The sequence below is a fragment of the Mauremys mutica genome, chromosome 1 (assembly GCF_020497125.1).
Source record: "Mauremys mutica isolate MM-2020 ecotype Southern chromosome 1, ASM2049712v1, whole genome shotgun sequence".
NCBI lineage: Eukaryota > Metazoa > Chordata > Testudines > Geoemydidae > Mauremys > Mauremys mutica.
The window spans coordinates 369,413,821-369,436,478 of record NC_059072.1 but is presented as its reverse complement, the minus strand read 5'-3'; the positions used below and the strand labels follow the sequence as shown (position 1 = coordinate 369,436,478).

At 45.6% G+C, this 22,658-nt stretch overlaps 1 protein-coding gene across 1 annotated transcript; it reads left to right on the top strand.

Annotated features, from left to right (window-relative positions):
- The first annotated feature begins 20,862 nt into the window (after positions 1-20,862).
- On the top strand, positions 20,863-21,810 carry LOC123373576 (olfactory receptor 52E4-like). Its single transcript, XM_045022558.1, has one exon. The coding sequence runs from the start codon at positions 20,863-20,865 to the stop codon at positions 21,808-21,810; it is 948 nt and encodes a 315-aa protein (XP_044878493.1).
- The last annotated feature ends 848 nt before the right edge of the window (positions 21,811-22,658 follow it).

Sequence of the window (22,658 nt, the reverse complement as noted above, 5' to 3'; positions counted from 1 at the left end):
AAGGCCAAATTCTGAGACCATGGCACTTACTTTGCTCAGAACCCAGTGAGGCAAAACTCCCCTTGGAGCAAGAACTGAGTACAGACGTCAGGAGCCAACCCTGTGTTAATGCATAGACACTGTTGATTGCTCCTCTTGCATTTCAGGGCTCTGTCTATTTATGGGGCAGAGGGACAGGGGGTGTTACCTGACTTTTATCTGCTGCAAAGCTTGGAGTTGCTAGGGCTCCTCACTAGAACAATGAGAATTTTTCAACATGGATAACATATACTTTCTATTAGCTTCATTCAAGAAGTCAACTAACCTGTTATGTCTGAAACATTCAAAAAAAAATCTGCTCAAAGCAGACACCCAGAATGGGAAATTTCAGTGTAAACACGTGAAATTTGGCAAATTTATAAGCAACTGGAAATGAGGTCTTCTAATGGAAGATGTCAGAGAAACTTAGCTAAAGGTGATGCTACCAGCACCACATACAATGGACAATCCATTTGTGATTCCCATTCGTCTATGCTCTTCGCTCCAATAATGTCAGTAGCAAGGAGTTCTACAGGGCAAATATGAATTATTTTAGCAATTACCTTTTCTCAATTTTATATGTTCAGACTTTCAATTTAACTAAATGTTCTCTTGTTCATGTTATGAGACACATTAAATATAAATGCCTGATCTACTTTCTTTATCAATAGATCCATAGGGTTTAAGGTCAGAAGGGACCATTTGAGAATTCAGTCTTACCTGCTGTAAAACACAGGCCCTAGCTGTCCTTTGTGTTCACAGGTTTGTTTTGTCCTAGTCATCTAAGACTGGTGGCTATTCACATGTCTTTGGAAAACCTCCACAGAAGGAGCTCCCATGACTTCCCTGGGAGTCTGTTCCATTGGCCTCTTGTACTTAAAGTTAGGAAGATTTTCCTGAAATTTAATTTAAATCTGCTATGCTGGAATTTCAACCCATTGCCTCTTGTCCTGCTCTTTTGTGGTAAAACAGAAAAACTTTCCTCCACCTTTTTATGGCATGTTTGAATACCACTATCCTGTCCCCCTGTAATCTCCTCTTTTCCAAGTAAATATACTGGTTTCTTAGGTTTTCTCATAGAGTTTGCATTCCATCCCTTGCAAAACATTTGTTACTTGTCTATGGATCCTTTCTAGATTCTCTACATCCTTTCTATACCTTGGTGAGCAAAATTTGACACATTTCTCCAACTAACACCTAGCCCACACCTAGTAGAGGAATACTGTCTCGGACCATGACTTGCATGTTATAATTCTGCTAGTATAGCAAAACATAGTATTTGCCTTTTTTGAAATATTTTTCCTAATGTCCAACCTAAACCACTCTTGCTGGAGTTTAAGTCCATTGCTCCTTGTCTTCTCTTCAGAGCTTAAGGAGAACAGTTTTTGTCCAACCTTTTCGGTATTTGAAAATTATCATGTCCCCCCTCAGTCTTCGTTTATTCAGACTAAACAAACCTAGCTCTTTCAGTCTTCCCTCATAGGTCATGTTTTCAAAAACCCTAATCATCCCTTTCTCCAGTTTTTCCAGATCATTTTGAATGTTTATCCGATTCTGAAAAAGCTTGCAACCCCTCCCAACTTAGTATCATCTGCAAACTTAATAAGTGTATTCTCTATGCCATGTTCTAAATCGTTGATGAAGACATTAATATTTTTTCTGTCTAAATTACCCCCCACCCCTCCAATCAGTTCTGCTAACAATTTTCCTCAGCTTTGGGGAATTAGTCCCCTTGGAGCACTAAGTGTCTATCGATAGTACTGGTTGGGAACTGTCCATTTGAATGTCAATCAGTTTCATTTTTTATTTTCCTCTCCTATATCATATGTCCTCATCTTTGTCTCGTGTGTAAAGTAAAACATCCCATATCTTAGGGATCTGAACATTGTTGTGTTTTGTCCACTGCTGGGAATGAGCAGGTGTTTCTCTTGAGCTGTTATCAATGGTGTCCAGGTCTTTTCTCTGAGGTATGTTCTAGTTGGGATGTTTCTCTCAGCACATGCCTTCGAAAAAGGTTTTTGTTGCTTTTTGCCCTCTCTGATTTTGAGCAGCTGGATGAATGGGGAACTCCCATCAGTATGGACTCCCTATCCTGGCTCTCATTGCTTTAAGGAACAATGATGGATAACCAGTATCCACACTTGTGTTTCCCGATGGTGCCTCTTAAGGTTCCCCCACCACAAAGTGTAGGAATTATTAATGCTGGGAGCACAATACAAATAGGGAATTGGATTTAGTAGGGTCATTGTTCAAAGTTATTTTCTCTGAATAATGAAAATGTCATTTTTCAGTGTGTGAAGAGCACTCAATCTGCTTCTTCCATGAGAACAGCCTCCACTACTGTATGCAGTGTCTCATATTAACATTGTCCCTCCATGCAGGCATTTCTACTGCAACCATTACCGGAGATCCTGGGAACACACAGAAAGTCAGGGGAGCATATGGTAAATCCAGGAGACACCCTTATGCCTCAGAGTTGGAAATTTTCTCCCATACACTATGTCAGATACTAACACAACCGACTTCACCAACCCCTCCACCTTCATCCTACTGGGCATTCCTGGCCTAGAGGCAGCCCATATCTGGATCTCCATTCCCTTCTGTGCTATGTACGCCATAGCCGTGTTGGGGAACTTCACCATCCTGTTCATTGTGAAGAGGGAGCCGAGCCTCCATCGGCCTATGTTCTATTTCCTCTGCATGCTGGCTGTCACTGACCTGGTCATGTCCACCTCCACCCTACCGAAAATGCTGAGCATCTTCTGGTTCAATTCCACGGAGATCAGTTTCAGTGCCTGCCTCACCCAGATGTACTTCATTCACTCCTTCTCAAAGATGGAGTCTGGAATCCTCGTGGCCATGGCTTTTGATCGCTATGCGGCCATCTGCAATCCTCTGAGATATTCCATGATCCTGAAAAACTCTGTTGTGGCCAAGATAGGCCTGGTCGTGGTACTGCGTAGTGGAATAATCACATTACCCTATCCCTTTCTGGTGAGGCAGTGGCCATATTGCAGAACTAACATCATCCCCCACTTCTATTGTGGGTATATAGCTGTGCTGAAGCTGGCCTGCGCTGACATCCGCATCAATAGTTACTATGGGTTGTTTAATCTTATCTCGGTGAGTGGAATGGACATGTTTTTTATCGCCGTGTCCTATATTCTGATCCTCCGGGCCATCTTCCGCCTCCCCACAAAAGATGCCCGGCTCAAAACTTTTCGTACCTGCATCTCTCATCTTTGTGCCATCTCAGCTTTGTACATCCCAGATTTAGTCTCCTCTCTCATTCAACGGTTTGGCCAGAATATGCCACTTCATTTCCTCATTCTTATTACCAGTGTGTACCAGCTGGTGCCCCCCATGCTGCACCCCATCATTTACGGGATGAGGACCAAACAGATCCGGGGCAGGCTGATCCAGCTCTTTACTCATAAAGAGACCTAAATGTTTTCTCCTTGTGCTCTGGCTCTCAAATTTAGCTCCGTGCAGAGCTGGTTGGTGCATGGTGATGGGGCCTCTTCCCTGAATCACTTCCTGGACAGACAGAGACATTAAACCCTTCCCTGTCCTTACTGTGCTGTGTCAATGTGATGAACTGAGGTATCAGTCTATATACAGTACATTGGGTTGTAAACTTTCTGATTGATCTTAGCCGGGTACCTGAAATTGCAATCTTGCCTCATCTCTTCTGTCAAGCCTCAACGCTGCTGTGTGTCTTCTCCCCAGTGTGCTGCCCCTGTCACTTACTTCTGTCTTCCCATCCCCTTGTCAGCTGTGACCCAGTCATCTCTAAAATCAATGTGTTCTCACATCTTATGGCAAGTCACTTAACGGGCACGGATTCATGTTAAAATGTAAACGTTTATTCTTAATTTGTTACTAACCATGTGGAGAAAGAGCCAGTCAGGGTCATAACAGGGGCCCAGCCAGAGGATAATCATAAGTCCATGACACCGTCTGCCACTTTGCTGCTGGATGATCCTCATCATTTCTGTTGGACACCTGTGATTTCACGGGTAAGGTGAAGCTCCCTCTCCAGCATTGGGGAGATTTCTAGCTTGTCCTCTGGGCCACGAGAGCTGTTTTGGAGGAGTGGAGGGGAACAGGGAGGGAGGGCATCCTGGTCTACCAGTGGGCCCACAATTTCTGTGACAAGCCTTTCAGGTTGGCCAGTGATTGTTTTAAGGCTGGCTGGGGATTCTCCTGCCCATGAGGATCCTCCTCAGCCCTCAGAATGAAGCCAACCATCTTTAAACATTGAACACCAGAGGCTCTAGGGTGGTTCTCCATGTTGCCAGGTCCTCTCCTTTCTTTCTGATGTAGGGTACTATCAGGGTTCCCTCCCCACTCTGAACTCTGGGGTACAGATGTCGGGACCCACATAAAAGACCCCCTGAGCTTATAACTACCAGCTTAGGTTAAACACTTCTCCAAGGCGCAAATTCCTTTCACTGTCCTTGGATGGTATTGTTGCCACCACCAAGTGATTTAAACAAACATTCAGGGAGGGGCCACTTGGTGCCCTACCCACCCCAAAATATCCCTCCAAGCGCCTTCATCCCCTTTCCTGGGAAGGGTTGAGAATAATATTCCCCTCTAGGCTCAACTTTAAAGTTACAAAAGCAGGAATATACCCCCCTCGTAGAATAAGGAAAATTCGCAAGATAAACGAAAAGATAATCTAATGTATTTCCTTGCTATTACTTACCATTTCTGCAATTTTATATGTGTCATTTCAGTAGAAGCTGGGTTATGTGCTTGGTCTCTCTCTTTGTCCTGAGAGGGGACAAAACAAAGAGAACAAAGAACAACCCCCCCCTCCCACCGCCCGATTTGAAAGTACCGGTAAAGGAGGGATTTTATGCTACTCTTAGCTGTATGTTTATGACAGGTACTCTGTGGTTTGCCTGCAGAAAACCCACATGGATCTAGCTGCCATGATTAGTTGGTGGCTGGAGTGGGAAGACCAGGTATATTGTAGCCACCTCAGCATTAATTCAGCTGGGGTGGCCACCCTGTTCTCCCCCTACCTACAGCCTGAGATGTTGGGAGTTCCCAAGGCCGTCCCAGGTCACCCGCTGCACCTCCAGGCCAGTGTGGAGGGGCTGACATTGAATCTGTCCAATGTCTACCCACCGAATGCAGACCCAGAGTGGGTGTGTTTCTATCAACAGGTGTCTGCCATCCTTGGCACCTTGAATCCCCACTAGTGCCTGGTCCTCGGTGGGGATTTTAATACCATCTCTGGGGACCAGAATACTTAAGGATAGTGAGCAGCCAGGCTGCTGCAGGCATCCTCAGAGAGATCGTCGATCATCACTTCCTGGTGGACATCTGCAAGACCAACACACACATGACAATTCCTCCTTTACCTATGTAGAGTGTGCCCTTGTTGCTGAGAAGGCTAATAGCATTTTGGGCTGCATAAGAAGGAACATTGCCAGTAGATAGAGGGACGTGTCATTCCCCTCTATTTGACATTGGTGAGGCCTCATCTGGAGTACTGTGTCATGTTTTCGGCTCCACACTACAAGAAGGATGTGGAAAAACTGGAAAGAGTCCAGCGGAGGGCAACAAAAATGATTAGGGGGCTGGAGCACATGCCTCATGAGAAAAGGCTGAGGGAACTGGGGTTGTTTAGTCTGCAGAAGAAAAGAATGAGGAGGGATTTGATAGCTGCTTTCATCTACCTGAAAGGGGGTTCCAAAGAGGATGGATCTAGACTGTTCTCAGTGGTAGAAGATGACAGAACATGGAGTAATGGTCTCAAGTTGCAGTGTGGGAGGTTTAGGTTGGGTATTAGGAAAAACTTTATCACTAGGAGGGTGGTGAAACACTGGAATCGGCTACCTAGAGAGATGGTGGAATCTCCTTCGTTAGAGGTTTCTAAGGTCAGGCTTGACAAAGCCCGGCTGGGATGATTTAGTTGGGAATTAGTCCTGCTTTGAGCAGGGGGTTGGACTAGATGACCTCCTGAGGTCCCTTCCAACCCTGATATTCTTTGATTCTCTGTCCAGTTGGAGGTTGATTGGTTGAGCAACTTGTGGTTGACTGCATGTATATATTTTTTTCTGTCTTGCCTGGGCCCACTCCTCCAGCATTCAACCGGCACAGTTGTCAGCCCATCATTTAGTGACTATGATGGCCTCTTTCATCTTGGAGCTCACCTAGGGCTCTTCATCCTTCAGATCGCTCCACACATACTCCAGTAGGTGTGGGTCACCTTACTGCCTACTGCTCAGGTTTTCCATGAGCGGTCCTACAAGAGGGTGATTCCACACCCACACCCTCACTGCAGGACCTCTGGAATTCTTGATTGGGCTCCTGTCCTCCGGCCCCCCTCACTATCACAACCCAAGCCAGCTGAACAACCTGCATCCATTTCATTTCTGAATTCCAGCAAGGACACAACTTTACATGCTCATGCTCCACACGCTTCACTTCATCTGTTACCCTGATACCAAGTGGAGAAACCTAGTCCCATCTGCAGAGGGTGAGGAATCCGGTGTTCCAGAAAGTACTCCATCCTGGTCCCACAGACCACTGGGGATATTGGTTGGTGGCTCCTTCATGGAGCCATGAGCACAGGCATGTACGTGGCACAGTTCACCCCCATTCCAGATGCCTGCCCATTTTGTGGCATGAGGCAAACCCTGGCGCATGCCTGTCTAGAATGTGCAAGGTTGCAGCCCCTATTCCAACTCCTCCACAACTTCAACAGGAGGTTCTGGCTGCACTTTCCCCCAAACCTTTTCATATCTGCTCACTGCTTTAGCTCAACATACAGGATATGGCCTGCAGGTTGCTTTTGTTACAGGTGAAATATACTATAATATTAATCTGTAAACTTATTAATAAAACAAATAATCAAACCCATTAGAAATGGCCAGGGACTTGGGAATTAGAAGTGACAGAGAGAGGGAGGCATGTGTGTGTGTGGGGGGCGGGGGGGGGTGAGTTACAAAGGAAGGAGAGACCTGGACCTAAATATACCACAAGAAAGAAGAAAGAGAGAGAGAGAGAGAGAGAGAGAAAGAAAGAGAGAGAGAGAGAGATGTTACAAAACCCACTGGAACAGGGACTCCTTGTCTCTGCCGTTCTGGGGAGCACTTTCCAAGGTACACAAAAACTCTCTCCGTGACCCCAGACAGGCACCGTGTGTTCCAGAGCCCAGCTCAATCAGCACTTGGGGAAACACAGATGTCAGAGGAGTCACATATGGGTGAAGAAAATATCTTGTGGACACCTCCCTGGCCAGGGCCACTCCCCATCCACATCTGTGTAGCAGCTCCAGGTTTTGTGTCACAGCCCCACTCAACCTTGTGAAGCTGAACAGTCACCAGCCAAGGGTGTTTGGGCGGATAATTCAGACCCTGGGTCTGTGTTGGAGCAGATGGGCATGTCTGGCTCAGCAAGACAGGGTGCTGGAGTCCCGAGCTGCCAGGGCAGGAAAGCAGGGGCAGAGGTAGTCTTGGCACATCAGGTGGCCGCTCCCAAGGGGGGTTCTGTGATTCAACCCATCACATCTTCAAAAACACAGGGACTGGATGAGTCAGAAGAAGCTGGGGCAGGTGAGAGGGACAAACATGGCAGTGGGGACTCTTTGGTTTCAGGGCTCTGGCTGCAGCAGAGAGAGATTCCAGCTGGAGGAGAAGCCAGGAGAGCCAGGAAGTGGCCCCTGAATGCCCAGGAGGGCTCTGATGAAATCCCAAAGATGCTCCAGCATGGTGAGGACACAGAGGCAGGGAGTGGCGTCCAGGTGTCGTATAGTGATTACGTGGATCTGGGTATCCTTTGTGCTCTCTCAAGTAGAGTAATTGTTTTAGGAACCTCGTTTGCAAGACCTGGGTCTGTTTCCTTTAACAGTCATGTGCCCCGAAAGAGAGAAACTGGAAACAGAGTGGGCCCAAGGGGAGCCCTGGGAAAGGTGGGCTGAAGCAATGGGAGAGTCTGGGGCATCCAGGCCAAAACTGCCCTCAGAGTCTCTGCTCCCAGATGGAGGTGCGAGAATGGAAGCCGCCCCACGAGAGTGAGCCTAGAAACCCAGAACCAGCGAACACCTGAATCCTGCTCTGACTCAAAATCACGTGTCCAGTGTGTGGGACCCAAACAGAGCCACCTACCGGGTGTCCAGCCACAAGAGCTTGAGCAGGGCTGTGACAGCAAACGTGGAGCTGCTACACAGATCCTAGTGGACTGTGAGTGGAAGGGGAGTGGGTCTGGGCAGGGAGGTGTCCCAAGATGTTCTCTTCACCCAGATATGACTCCTCTGCCCTCAGTGTTTCCCCAAGTGCTCTGGTTCCAGAACTGATCCAGCCGGGCTCCCTTGGAGGAAATGTTTCTGCAATACACGGTGCCTGTTTGGGGTGAGAGAGAGAATTTGTTTCTTCCTTGGAAAGTGCTGCCCAGAACGGCAGAGACAGGAAGTCCCTGTTCCAGTGGGTTTCATCCCGTCTCTCTCTCTCTCTCTCTTTCTGGAAGTACCGTTTTGGGGTCAGGGAGTGGATTTCTCTTCTCCCTTTGAACTTGCTCCCCAGGATGGAAAATACAGGCAGTCCCTGTTTTAGTAGGTTTTATCCCATCTCTCTCTCTCTCTCTCTCGGTGCATTTAAGTCCATTTCTCTGTAACTAACCTCACATGCCTCCCTCACTCTGCCAATTCTAACGTGCATCCCACATTAGGTGCCAGTTACAAATGCTGAAGGGGCTGTTATTGGCTTGATTTCAGTGTCAACTGCAGGTGTAGCCCTGGGAATCGCTCCAGCTCAGAGCTGATCTGGCTGGGTGTAGCCATGCCTCAGTTTACAGATTGGTGAAATGGGGAATGTTCATAGTGACTTTTCTTTGCTAGGTGTTTCGAAGATACATCAATGAAAGGTACTGATCTCTGATCCCTCAGTGACATCCCCGTGTGTTTGCTGCAAGCACTTGTGTCTCTTCTTAGTCAACTTTCTCCAGGTCTCTCTGAATCCTGACAATTTACAGGACATCAGATCCTCTGGAGAGTTGGGCATTATCCCTAGTTTTCTTACTCATCAACTATAATTTTTAAATATATGCACACAAATGTACAGAGCAGCCAATTACTCTCTGACTCAGCACAGAGCCCAAGAGTTTTCATCTCCCTTTGGGAAGGTTCCTTAATTACTATTTACTCCTAAAGCTGGATAATTAGCTTAGAAGTGGAGACATGCTCCTCTACAGTCTGTTTACATTCAGATGTTCCCTTCTCCTCTAGAGGCTGAGCGAACTCCACAGGGAATACACAGAGCTATATTAGAAACTGTGCACTTGCCTGTGTCGGCTCTTGGCATGGGATGCTGCTGATGAAGCTGGGTTGAGAGAGGTGTGGGTCACGGATACCTGAGGGGGATTCCCAGGGAAGACGCTTCCATCTCAGAATTCACAGGTACCATCTCTTGCTGAGGAGCTCACCTGATTGACAAGCCCTGTGCAACATTGATGAGGTAGAACAGAGAGTAAGTCTGTGGTTCTTTCCGCTCTGCACTACTATGACACATCCCAGTGCCCTTGCCATAAGTGATGAGTTTGCTAAAGAATCACTGGCCAAAATGTCACTGATTTCTGTGCACCCCTCCTCATCCTGCCTGATGGCCTCCAGCCCCAAGGTGGTGCATTTCAGTGGCACAGTGAATCCTTCAGTATGAAAAATGTTAGTAGATGTGCAATACAAGACCATAGTTTGCTCAGGCCCCAGTGAGGCAAAATTCCCCTTGGAGCAAGAACTGAGTACAGATGTCAGAAACCAACTGTGTGTTAATGCACAGACAATGTCACACTTTCCTCTTGCATTTCAGGGCTCTGTCTGTTAATGGGGCAGAGAGACGGGGGTTTTTACCTGACTTTTATCTGCTAGAAAGCTGGGAGGTGCTAGGGCTCTCACTAGAACAATAATGAGATTTTTTAAAAACATGGTTAACACATACTTTCTCCTAACTTCATTCGAAAAGTTGGCTGAACTGTTATGCCTGAAACTTTCAAAAAAACAAATTATGATTGGAGCAGACCCCAGCAAAGGAAATTTCAGTCTAAATACCTTAAATTTGGGAAACGTATAAGCAACTTAAAAAGAGGTCTTCTATTTAAAGGTGTCAGACAGCCTTAACCACATGTGATGCCACCAGCACCACCTACAGTAGCCAATCCATTTGTGAATCCCATTCTTCTATGCTCTTCACTCCAATAACGTTGGTAGGAAGGAGTTCTACAGGCCAAATAGGAATTATGGTAGCAATTACCTTTTCTCAATGTTATATGTTCAGACTTTCAATTTATCTAAATGTTCTCTTGTTCATGTTATGAGACGCATTAAATATAAATGCCTGGTCTACTTTTTTTAGCAATAGATTCATGAGATTTAAGGTCAGAAGGGACCATTTGATCATCCAGTCTGACCTCCTGTAAAACACAAGCCTGTTAAATTTCACTCAGTTACCTCTGGATTGAGCCAAAAGACGTGTGCGTGACTAAAGCTGGGTCTACACTAGGATTTTACATCATAGAGTGATATAGCCATAGAGTTATAAAGGAACAGAAAGGACAGCTAGTCTATCCCCTGACAAGATGCAGAATTTGTTTTGTCCTAGTCATCTAAGACTGGTGGCTATTCACACGTCTGTGAAAAACCTCCACAGATGGAGCATCCATGACTTCCCTGGAAGTCTGTTCCATTGGCCTCTTGTAGTTAAAGTTAGGAAGATTTTCCTGAAATTTAATTTAAATCTGCTAGGCTGGAATTTGAACCCATTGCCTCTTGTCCTGCCCCTCTGTGGTAAGAAAGAAAAACTTTCCTCCACCTTTTTATGGCAGCCTTTCAGGTATTTGAAGAGCACTATCATGTCCCCCAGTAATCTCCTCTTTTCTAAGTAAACATATTGGTTCCTTTGGTTTGCTCATACAGTTTGCATTCCATCCCTTGTATAACATTTGTCACTTGCCTATGGATCCTTTCCAGTTTCTCTACATCCTTTCTATACATTGGTGAGCAAAACTGGACACATTACTCCAATTGAGACCTAACCCGCACAGAGTAGAGAAATACTATCACATGCCGTGATTTACATGTTGTATTTATGCTGATATAACTTAACATTGCATTTCCATTTTTTGAAACAGCAAAAAAAAAAATCCACACCCCAGAGAGATATAACTATACGATAGAATCCTAGGATCATAGAACTGGAAAGGACCTCAAGAGGTTATCAAGTCCATTCCCTGCACTCATGGAGGGATCAGCCCCATCTATAACATCCCTGACAGGTGTTTGTCTCACCTGCTCTTAAAAATCTCCAATGATGGAGATTCCACAACATCCCTAGGCAATTTATTCCAGTGTTTAACCACCCTGACAGTTAGGAAATTTTTCCTAATGTCCAACCTAAACCTCCCTTGCTGCAATTTAAGTACATCGCTCCTTGTCTTCTTTCAGAGGTTAAGGAGAACAGCTTTTCTCCCTCCTTGTAACAACCTTGTAGGTATTTGAGAACAGTTATCATGTCCCCCCTCAGACTTTTCTTTTTCCAGCTATACAAACACATTTCTTTCAGTCTTCCCTCATAGGTCATTTTTTCAAGACCCCTAATCATCCTTTTCTCCAGTTTTTCCAGATTATTTTGAATGTTTATCCGATTCTCAAGCAGACTTGCAATCCCTCCCAACTTGGTATCATCTGAAAACTTAATGTGTACTCTCCATGCCATGATCTAAACCGTTGATGAAGACATTGAAAAGAACCGGAGCCAGAACTGATCCCTGGGGAACCCCACTTGTTATGTCCTTCCAGCATCACTGTGAACTATTGATAACTACTCTCTGGGAGCGGTTATCCAACCAGTTATGCACCCACCTTATAGTAGCTCAACCTAAGTTGTATTTCCCTCGTGTCTTAATGAGAAGATCATGAGAGACTGTATCAGAAGCCATACTAATGTCTACATATACCACATCTACTGCTTGCCCCAATCCACAAGGCTTGTTACCCTGTCGAAGAAAGCAATCTGGTTGTTTTGACACGATTTGTTCTTGACAAATCCATGCTGACTGTCATTTATCACCTTATTGTCTTCTAGATGTTTACAAACTGATTCCTTAATTATTTGTTCCATTATATTACCTAGTACAGAAGTTAAGTTGACTGGTCTGTAATTGCATGGGTTTCCCTTATTTGCCTTTTTTATAGATAGGCACTATTTGTGTTCTTTTCCAGTCTTCTGGAATCTCTCCTGTCTACCATGACTTTTCAAATCTAATGGCTCAGATACCTCCTCAGTCAGTTCCTTCAGATTACTGTAGGATGCATTTTGTCAGGCCCTGGTGACTTGAAGACATCTAACTTGTTCAAGTAACCTTTATCTTGTTCTTTCCCTATTTTAGCATTTGAACCTACCCCATTTTTACTGGCATTCTCTATGTTAGGTGTTATATCCTTGGGGCAGACGGTGTAGGAAGCAATCACTTGAGGCCAGAGAGCAGACAGCTAACCAAAACCTCCATTTTATTTACAGATACAGAGAGCTCACTCAGCCGGTTGAAACCGGCTGAGCTATCCCTTAATAGTCTAACTCAGTTGCCATAGTAACAAAACCCATGACAACCAAATACACAACATATTCCTCCCCCCCTAATAAGAACATCCCCTAAATAAAACACACACTAAACTAGAGAAGGAGGGTAGACTGCCTCCATTCCCGGCTAAACCCTGGGGATTATTTTGCCCCATAACCGTGGGTTCGCCCTAACTAAAGATCCAGCCGATGAGGAGGCCTTCTGTCTCTAGGTGGATTACAGCGAACTTCTGGTGTTGTTGCACCCGAAAGTACTAGGGGCTCAGGGTCCGCAGCACGAATAGGTGAGGAGGTGGTATCAGCTCGTGCTGGGCAAAGGGGTATCTCAGCTGCCGGCAGTAATGGAGGAGAACAGTCAGGAACAGGTGACTCATGATTCGGTGTCTCACCAGGAGGGTTGAAGTCAGACCCCTCAACTGCAGATGTGTCCTGAGGACTGGCATGACCTGGCAACAGCTGATCTACATGTCGCCGCCAAGTAAGATTCTCTGCAGTCCGGACTGTATAGGAAACAGGTCCTGTTTGAGTGATGACTGTGGCCGGGACCCATTTAGCTCTGGAAGTATAATTCCGAGCTAAAACTGGCTGTCCTGGGCTAAAGGTTCGGTCTTTTGCTCTGGGTGCCCGTCTGATGACTTGATATTGCTGCTGATGTTGCACAGTTTGTCTGGGTTCAGAAGGTTTCAGCAGATCAAAGCAAGTGCGCAGCTGTCGTCCCATCATTAGAAAGGCTGGGGAAGCCTGGGTCGTAGCATGAGGTGTGTTTCTAAAGGAAAGTAAGAAGGTATCCAGACGCTTTTGAATGGAGTGTTGTCCCTTTGCTGATTTCAAAGCGTTTTTCATTGTCTGCACAAATCTTTCAGCTAATCCGTTGGTGGACGGATGATATGGTGCTGACGTGATGTGGTGTATCCCATTTGCCTTCATAAAATTTTGAAACTCCTGAGAGACGAACTGCGGTCCGTTGTCGCTCACAAGTTGTTCTGGCAGACCAAAACGACTAAAGAGTACTTGTAGTTTTTGGATAGTACTCTTTGCAGTAGTGGACTGCATTATAGAGACTACTGGCCATTTAGAATGGGCATCTACTGCCACCAAGAACATGCTTCCTTCAAGGGGGCCAGCAAAGTCAACATGAATACGTTACCACGGGTTTTCAGGCCAGTCCCATGGGTGTAGGGGTGCCCACTGGGGTGCATTTCTTACACCCTGACATGACATACAAGCTTTTGCCTTCTCTTCAATAGCACTGTCCAATCTAGGCCACCAAAAATAGCTTCGTGCAATTTCCTTCATGCGCACTATTCCACAGTGACCGGAATGTAGCTGTTCTAACATCTGTGATCTCAGGGGTGGTGGAATAATGACACGTCTCCCCACAACAAACAATCAGATTGGACCGATAACTCTGTCCGCCTGGACATGTAGGGAACAAGGTCGGGTGAGACCGGAGAGGTTTGTCGAGTTTTTCCATGCATCACCAGGTCCATAACTTGGGACAATACTGGGTCAACACGGGTTGCCTTCTTTATCTGAGTAGCAGTGATGGGTGTATTCTCTACCTGTTCAAAGTAGAAGATTTCCTTTTGGGCACTATCTTGATGTCTGACTGGCAAAGGCAACCTTGAGAGGCCATCTGCATTGGCGTGCAGAGTGGATTTCCGATATTTGATTTCATATGTGTGTGTAGAAAGTATCAATGCCCAACATTGCATACGACTAGCAGCTAATGGGGGAATGCCTGTGTAGGGTCCAAAAATTGATGTCAGAGGTCGATGGTCTGTAAGAAGAGTAAACTTTCGCCCAAACAGGTACTGATGAAACTTCCTAATTCCAAAAACAATTCCTAATGCCTCACGTTCGATTTGGGCGTAGTTAGTTTCTGCTTTGCTTAGAGTGTGTGAAGCAAAAGCAATAGGTCTTTCTTCTCCCGAAGGCATAATGTGTGACATGACCGCTCCCACTCCATAAGGGGAAGCATCGCAGGCCAATTGCAGGGGTAAGGATGGATCAAAGTGCGTTAGAACTTCAGAATTTAACAATGCATCCTTAGCTTTGTTAAATGCAACATCACAGGCTTCAGTCCACTTCCAGGCCTTGTTCTGCCCAAGGAGCTCATGAAGTGGTTTTAGCAGTGTGGCGAACTGTGAGATGAACTTTCCATAATAGTTCAGTAGTCCTAGAAATGAGCGCAGCTGGCTTACATTTCGAGGTGGGGGAGCCTCCACAATAGCTTTAACTTTTGCAGGGGCCTTATGAAGACCTGCAGAATCGATGATGTGTCCCAAATATTCAACAGAGGGCTTGAAGAATTCCCACTTGTCTTTGCGAACTCGTAGGCCATACTCTTCCAGTCTTTGTAGGGTAGCCTCTAAATTCTTTAAGTGATCCTCTTCATTTCTTCCAGTGATCAGGATATCATCCAGATAGCACTGAACTCCTGACAAGCCACACAAGATCTGGTCCATAGCCCTCTGGAACAGGGCGGGAGCCGATGTGATTCCGAAGGGTAGGCGACAGTATCGATAAAGCCCCTTATGAGTCACAATAGTCAACAGATCTTGGGACTTTTCATCGACGTGCATCTGTAAATATGCTTGACTCAGATCAATCTTACTGAACTTTTGTCCCCCAGCCAGGCCTGCGAAGAGGTCATCGATGCGGGGAAGCGGGTATTGCTCTGCACACAACACTGGGTTGACAGTGACTTTAAAATCACCGCAAATCGAGAGAGAGCCATCTTTCTTCACGATTGGAACGATAGGAGTGGCCCATGAGCTATGAGTAACTGGTATTAGGACTCCATTGGTGACCAGGCGCTCCAGGTCTGCTTCAACTTTTGGCCTGATGGCATATGGCACAGTTCAGGCTTTCAGATATTTTGGTGGACTGCCAGGTTTAATGTTCAATGTCACAGTGATTCCCTTCATACTTCCTAAATCATCTCCAAAAACAGCAGCATGTTTCCTTAGTATAGGGGTTAGACTGGCTTCTTCTTTAGTCATCTGGTGCACTTCTGCCCAGTTCAGCTGAATCTTCCCAAGCCAAGACCTACCCATTAAGGCTGGGTAGTTACCTCTCACCACAAACAGTGGCAATTTAGCTGCCTGTCCATTGAGCTCCACCTTAACATCAATAGTGCCCAACATGGGCACAGCTTCACCTGTATACGTCTTCAGAACAGTTTTTGTTGCCTTAAGCGGAAGATGCTGTAGCTTTTCCTTATACACTGTCTCAGGAACCAGCGAGATAGCTGCACCGGTGTCTAGTTCCATGCGTATAGGTTTGCCCTCCAATAAGGGGGTTACCCAGTATTAATGTGAGCCCGCTGCCAAAGACAAAACATGCAGTGGCACTTCCTCTTGTGAGGAGGTGTCACCTTGATCATCCTGGGTCTGCTCTAGGGTATGCAAGGTTCCTCTTTTTGTCGGCCAGACCACAGGCCTCTTTTTCTTTTGTTTACAGGCATACTCAATGTGTCCCTTTTTGCCACAGTGTCGACACACCAGGTCCTTACACCAGCATTCTGATGCCTGGTGACCCAGCTTACCACAGCGGTAACATTCTTGACTCTGCACTGTTTTGTGGGTCAGTTCTTGTGACACTTTTTGCACCCTAGGGGATGCACCGATGTATTGTGCCTCCCTTGTAGCCAGTTCCATGGAGACAGCAATATCAACAGCCTTCTGTAATGTAAGCTGAGCCTCTGTCAGTAGGCGCTTCCGTATAGCTTCACTGCAGAGGCCACACACTAACCTGTCACGCAGGGCATCATTTAACATCTCTTTAAATTCACAGTGTTCTGCTAGCTTTTTTTAAATGGCTACAAATTGTACAACTGTTTCATCTTCCTTTTGGTCTCTTTTGTGGAACCTATATCTTTCAGCAATTATCAGTGGTTTTGGGGAGAAATGAGACCCCAGGATTTCCACAATGTCACTGTAAGATTTAGTCTCAGGCTTAACAGGGTGTAGCAAGCTGCGTAGCAGAGAGTAGGTTTTAGCCCCTACAACAGTTAAGAATATTGGCACCTTCTTCGCTTCTGTAATGTCATTTGCAATACCAAAAAGCTCAAAACGCTCCGTATACACATGCCACTGCTCTGTATTCTCATCAAAAGGCTCCAGAGGCCTGGTCAGAGTAGCCATGATTTTTAGTTTCACTTTCACAGTCAGTGCAAACAAGCAGCTTTTTTTCTTTGTTTGGTCTTTACCTTGACTTCTACTTCCTTCTGTTACTGGAGCAGCACCAGGATCCCACCCTCGTCACCAGTGTTATATCCTTGGGGCAGCCGGTGTAGGAAGCAATCACTTGAGGCCAGAGAGCAGACAGCTAACCAAAACCTCCAATTTATTTACAGATACAGAGAGCTCACTCAGCCGGTTGAAACCGGCTGAGCTATCCCTTAATAGTCTAACTCAGTTGCCATAGTAACAAAACCCATGGCAACCAAATACACAACATTAGGCGTCCAAACACCACTAACTCTCTTGGTGAAAACCAAAACAAAGAAGTCATTAAACACCTCTGCTATTTCCACATTTTTTATTGTTTTTTCCTCTTCGTTTAGTATCAAACCTACCCTGTCCTTGGTCTTCTGCTTGATTCTAAGGAATTTGTAGAATGTTTTATTGTTACCCTCTATGTCTCCACCTAGTTTGATCTAGTCTTGTGCCCTGGCCTTTCTCATTTTGCTCCTACATACATGTGTTATTTGTTTATATTCCTCCTTTGTTATTTGACCTTGTTTCCACTTTTTGTTGGATCCTTTTTTGTTTTTTAGATCATTCAAGATCTCCTGGATAAGCCACTGTGGTCCCATGCCATACTTCCTCTCTTTCCTACACAGTGAGATAGTTTGCTCTTGTGCCATTACTAATGTCTCTCTGAAAAAATACCTGTCTTCTATTGTTTTTCCCCTTAGACTTCATTCCTTAGACTCATGAACTCTATCATTTCACAATCACTTTCCCCCAAGTTGCCTTCCACTTTCAAATTCTCAACCAGTTCCTCCTTATATGTCAAAATCAGGTATACAACAGCATCTGTCCTAGTTGCTTTCTCCAGCTTCTGCAACAAAAAATTGTCTCCAATACATTCCAAGAACTTGTTGGATAATCTGTGCCCTGGTGTAGACAGCATGAGATGAATTCTTCCATCAACCTAGCTACCACCTCTCGGGGATTTCCTGTGCTCAGGGAGAACCCCTTTCCATCCCTGTAATTAGTGTCTATATTGAAGTACTATGGCAGCACATCTGTGGCATTTTAAGTGTAAACAACCCTTCAAGCAGATCTTCCAGAAAATCATCCAGTCTGGATCTGCCAACATGGGGAATTGGAGAATCCAACACGTCCCTTCTCAGTGTGTCCCAATGTTCAGGGCCGGCTCTGGCTTTTTTGCCGCCCCAAGCAAACAAACCTGCGGGCTGGCCGGAGTGGCGAAGGGAGCGGGGGGACAAAATAACCTGCGGGGCAGATGGAGCGCAGGTGCCGGGAACTCCCAGCCCTGCAGATGTGCCCTGGGCAGCGGGGGGCAGAGAGAGCAGGGGGGCGGCCAGGGCTTCTTTCAGCAGGGCACCCGCCATGCCGCCTGCCAGGAGGGCTCTGCGGTGTTCCGGTCGGCGGGCAGGGAAGGACGCGGGCTGCCCTGCAGAGCTTGCTACAGACCTGGCACCGCTCCCAGCAGGGCGCGCCTCTCCTCTGCGCTGCCGCCCCCTACAGGGCGGCTGGAGCAGCGAAGCAAAAAAAAAAAAAAAAAGATTGGGAGGAAGCTGCCCCTTGGAATCTGCCGCCCCAAGCATGAGCTTGCTTGGCTGGTGCCTGGAGCCGGCCCTGACAATGTTTAATCACCCTCAGTGCTAAATATTTGGCCCTAATTTCTAGCTGGAATTTGCCCTGTTTCAGTTTCCAGCCCTTTGGTCTCGCTCAGCCTTTCTCCAGTAGATTACAGAGCCCGTTATTACCCATGATTTTCTCCCCATGAAAGTCTCCTCTTTATCATCTTTTTGATAAGTTAAAGAGATACACACCTTCAAGTTGAACAATCCGGCTTTATCTGTATCCTCCAATCATTTTTGTGGCTCTTTCCTGCACCATCTCCAAGTTTTCAACATCTTTTTTTCAAATGTAGACCCCAGAACTGGATGCAGTTTGTTTCACCAATCCCATGTGCAGAAGAAAAACCCTTCCCCTGCTCCAACTCACCACACCGAGGACCATATCATCTCTTTATGCTACAGTGTCACACTGGGAGCTCACAAAGAGCTGGTTGTCCACAATGTGCCCTAAATCCTTTTCAGGATCCTTGGGTTCCATTATTCAGTGCCCTAGCCTGTGGGTCGGGCCTGCGTTGCCTGTTCTGGGAGGATCATTTCACATTTGCCTGTATTAAAACATTTTGTTTACATGGGGCCCACTTTCCAAATGCTCCAATCTTTGGGTTCAATCTTTGGGTCATCTGCACATTTTATCTGCAGTGATTTTCTATTTCTTTACAGATCATTGATGAAAATATTGAATAGCATCCGGCCTAGAACTGATCCCTACAGAACCCCACTACAAACAGCCACATTTACGAACAAAGGCCTATTGACTACAGCTTTCTGAGATCCATCAGTTAACCAGCCTTCAGTCCATGTTTTACATGATATTGCAGAGTGTTAATATTATTAACTCAATATTTTCCCCTAGTAAATGAAATGCCTCTGAGAAATCAAGGTGTGCTGCATCTGCGTTGTTCCCTTGATCAATCAATGTGTACTCTCATTAAAGGATGAAATCAAGTTTATTTGACAAAACCTGTTTTGCAAAACTCTGTTGGTGACTGGCATTACTTGCATTTCTAGATTTTTTTTAACTAATCCCATACCAGCTTTTCCATTGTTTCTTAATCTTGTAAATTCTTTTATAAAAGAAAACTTTCTCTTTTTTTTTTTTAATACTTTACATTTAACACAGGAATTGACATAAAACTTTTCTAGGATTTCTCTTGTTGTTAACATACTTAATAACCTCCTTTTTGTGATCTAGAGCCCTGCCAAACATGGAGTTTTCCCTGATGTCTTAACGTCCCTTATCAATTTTCATACTTTACGAACTCTATTCTTAGCTGTCTATTTCCCTTTCTCCACTTTGTTACATATTGTTTCCCCCCTCCCAACTGCTGCCTTCACTTTCCCACTGAACTGGGTTTTAGCCAAAATTGATCACTTTGTTGACTTTGGAATCATGAGTTTTCCATTATCTAATAAACTGTTATCAAAGAATCATCAATTTTCTTTCATATTTTTCTGTCTAAATTTTTCCTCCCAGTCAATTTTGTTGACAATTTTCCTCAGCTTTGGGGAATTAGTCCTCTTGGAGCACTAAGTGTCTATCGATAGTATTGGTTGGGAACTGTCCATCTGAACATAAATCAGTTTCGATTTTTATTTCCCTCTCCTATAGCATATGCTCTCATCTTTGTCTCTTGTGTAAACTAAAGAGTCCCAGACTTTTCTATCTGTTTGCATATGGCAGCCTTCTCCATTCTCAAAGCCTGTCTTGGAAATCCCTTTTTTATATGCTATATCCTTAATAGAGCCTGGGTGACTAAAACTAAGCACATTCCCAAATATGTTATGCTCCATCCCATATCTTACGGGTCTGAACATTCTTTTGTTTTGTCCACTGCTGCGAATGAGCAGGTGTTTCTGTTGAGCTGCTATCAATGGGGCCCAGGTCTTTTCCCTGAGGTATGTTCTAGTTGGGATGTTTCTCTCAGCACCTCATCCCAAAAGTTTGGTTTTTTCCACTCTTAGATTTCGAACAACTGGATGAATGGAGAACTCACTACAGCATGGACTCACTATCCTGGCTCTCATTGCATAAAGGAGCAATGATAGATAACCAGTATCCACACTTGTGTTTCCTGTTGGTCCCTCTTCAGTTTCCCCCACCACAAAGTGTAGGATCTATTAACTCAGGAAGCACCATAAAATATGGAATTAGATTGAGTAGGGTCATTGTTCAAAGTTATTTTCTCTGCATAATAAAAATGTAATTTTTCAGTGTGTGAAAAGTGATCAATCTGCTTCTCCCATGAGAATAGTCTCCACTACTGCATGCAGTGTCTCATATTAACATTCTCTCCATTCAGGCATTTCTACTGTGACCATCACCCAAGACCCTGGGAACACACAGAAAGTCAGGGAAACATACAGTACATACAGGAGACACCCTTATGCCTCAGAGTTGAACACCTTCTCCCTTACGCCATGTCAGATTCTAACATAACTGATTTCACCAACCCCTCCACCTTCATCCTTCTTGGCATTCCTGGCCTAGAGGCAGCCTATATCTGGATCTCCATTCCCTTCTGTGCCATGTACACCATAGCCGTGTTGGGGAACTTCACCATCGTGTTCATTGTGAAGAGGGAGCCCAGCCTCCATGAGCCCATGTACTATTTCCTCTGCATGCTGGCTGTCACAGACCTGGTCGTGTCCACATCCACCCTACCAAAAATGCTGAACATCTTCTGGTTCAATTCCAGGGAGATCAGTTTCAGTGCCTGCCTCACCCAGATGTACTTTGTTCACTCCTTCTCAGCGATGGAGTCTGGAATCCTCGTGGCCATGGCTTTTGACCGCTATGTGGCCATCTGCCATCCCCTGAGACATTCCATGATCCTGAAAAACTCTGTTGTGGCCAAGATAGGCCTGGTCTTGGTGCTGCGCTGTGGCATACTCGCATTACCCTATCCCTTCTTGGCGAGGCAGTGGCCATACTGCAGAACCAACATCATCCCCCACTCCTACTGTGGACATATAGCCGTGGTGAATCTGGCTTGCGCTGACATCACCATCAGTAGTTACTATGGACTGTTTGATCTTTTCTCTGAGATTGGAATGGACGTGGTATTTATCACCGTGTCCTATACTCTGATCCTCCGGGCCATCTTCCGCCTCCCCACAAAGGATGCTTGGCTCAAAACTTTTGGGACCTGCATCTCTCATCTTTGTGCCATCTCAGCTTTGCACATCCCAGTTTTCTTCTCCTCCCTCACGCAGCGGTTTGGGCAGAATGTGCCCCGGCACTTCCTCGTTCTCATTGTCAATGTTTACCTGCTGGTGCCCCCTGTGCTCCACCCCATCATTTACGGGGCGAGGACCAAACAGATCCGGGGCAGGCTGCGCCAGCTCTTTACTCATAAAGAGACGTAAATGTTTCATCCTTGTGCTCTTGCTCTCAGATTGAGCTCTGTGCAGAGCTGGCTGGTGCATGGTGATGAGGTCTCTTCCCTGAATCTCTTACTGGACAGACAGCTGCGACCCAGTCATCTCTAAAACCAATGTGTTCTCACATCTTATGGCAAGTCACTTAAAGACACTGGTTAGTGTTAATATTTTAATGTTTATTCTTACTTTGTTACTAACTCTGTGGAGAGAGAGACCCCATCAGGATTCCTGGGATCTATCTCAGCTCTGAGAGGGGGGTGGGGTATAGTGGGTTACAGCAGGAGGCAGATACATCTGGAGTCTAAAGAAGACGATCAGAATGGCCATACTGGGTAAAAGCCTCAGTCTTTAACGAGGCTAATGAGGAGCTTAGGGATAATGGCAGGATGACAAATGGGAATGAGGATATGGAGGTAGACATTACCACATCCGAGGTAGAAGCCAAACTCGAATAGCTTAATGGGACTAAATTGGGGGGCCCATATAATCTTCATCCAAGAATATTAAAGGAACTGGCACATGAAATTGCAAGCCCATTAGCAAGAATTTTTAATGAATCTGTAAACTCAGGGTTGTACTGTACGACTGGAGAATTGCTAATACAGTTCCTATCTTTAAGAAAGGGGGATAAAGTGATCCAGGCAACTTCAGGCCTACACACTGGGTAAAACCAATGGTCCATGTAGCCCAGTAGCCTGTCTTCTGAAAGAGCTCAGTGCCAGGTGCTTCAGAGGGAATGAACAGAACATGGCAATCAGCTTGTGATTCATGTGGTGCATCTCAGCAGAAGCCCTGAATCCAGATTGCTTAGCTTCAGCTAGCAGGAGTTCAAG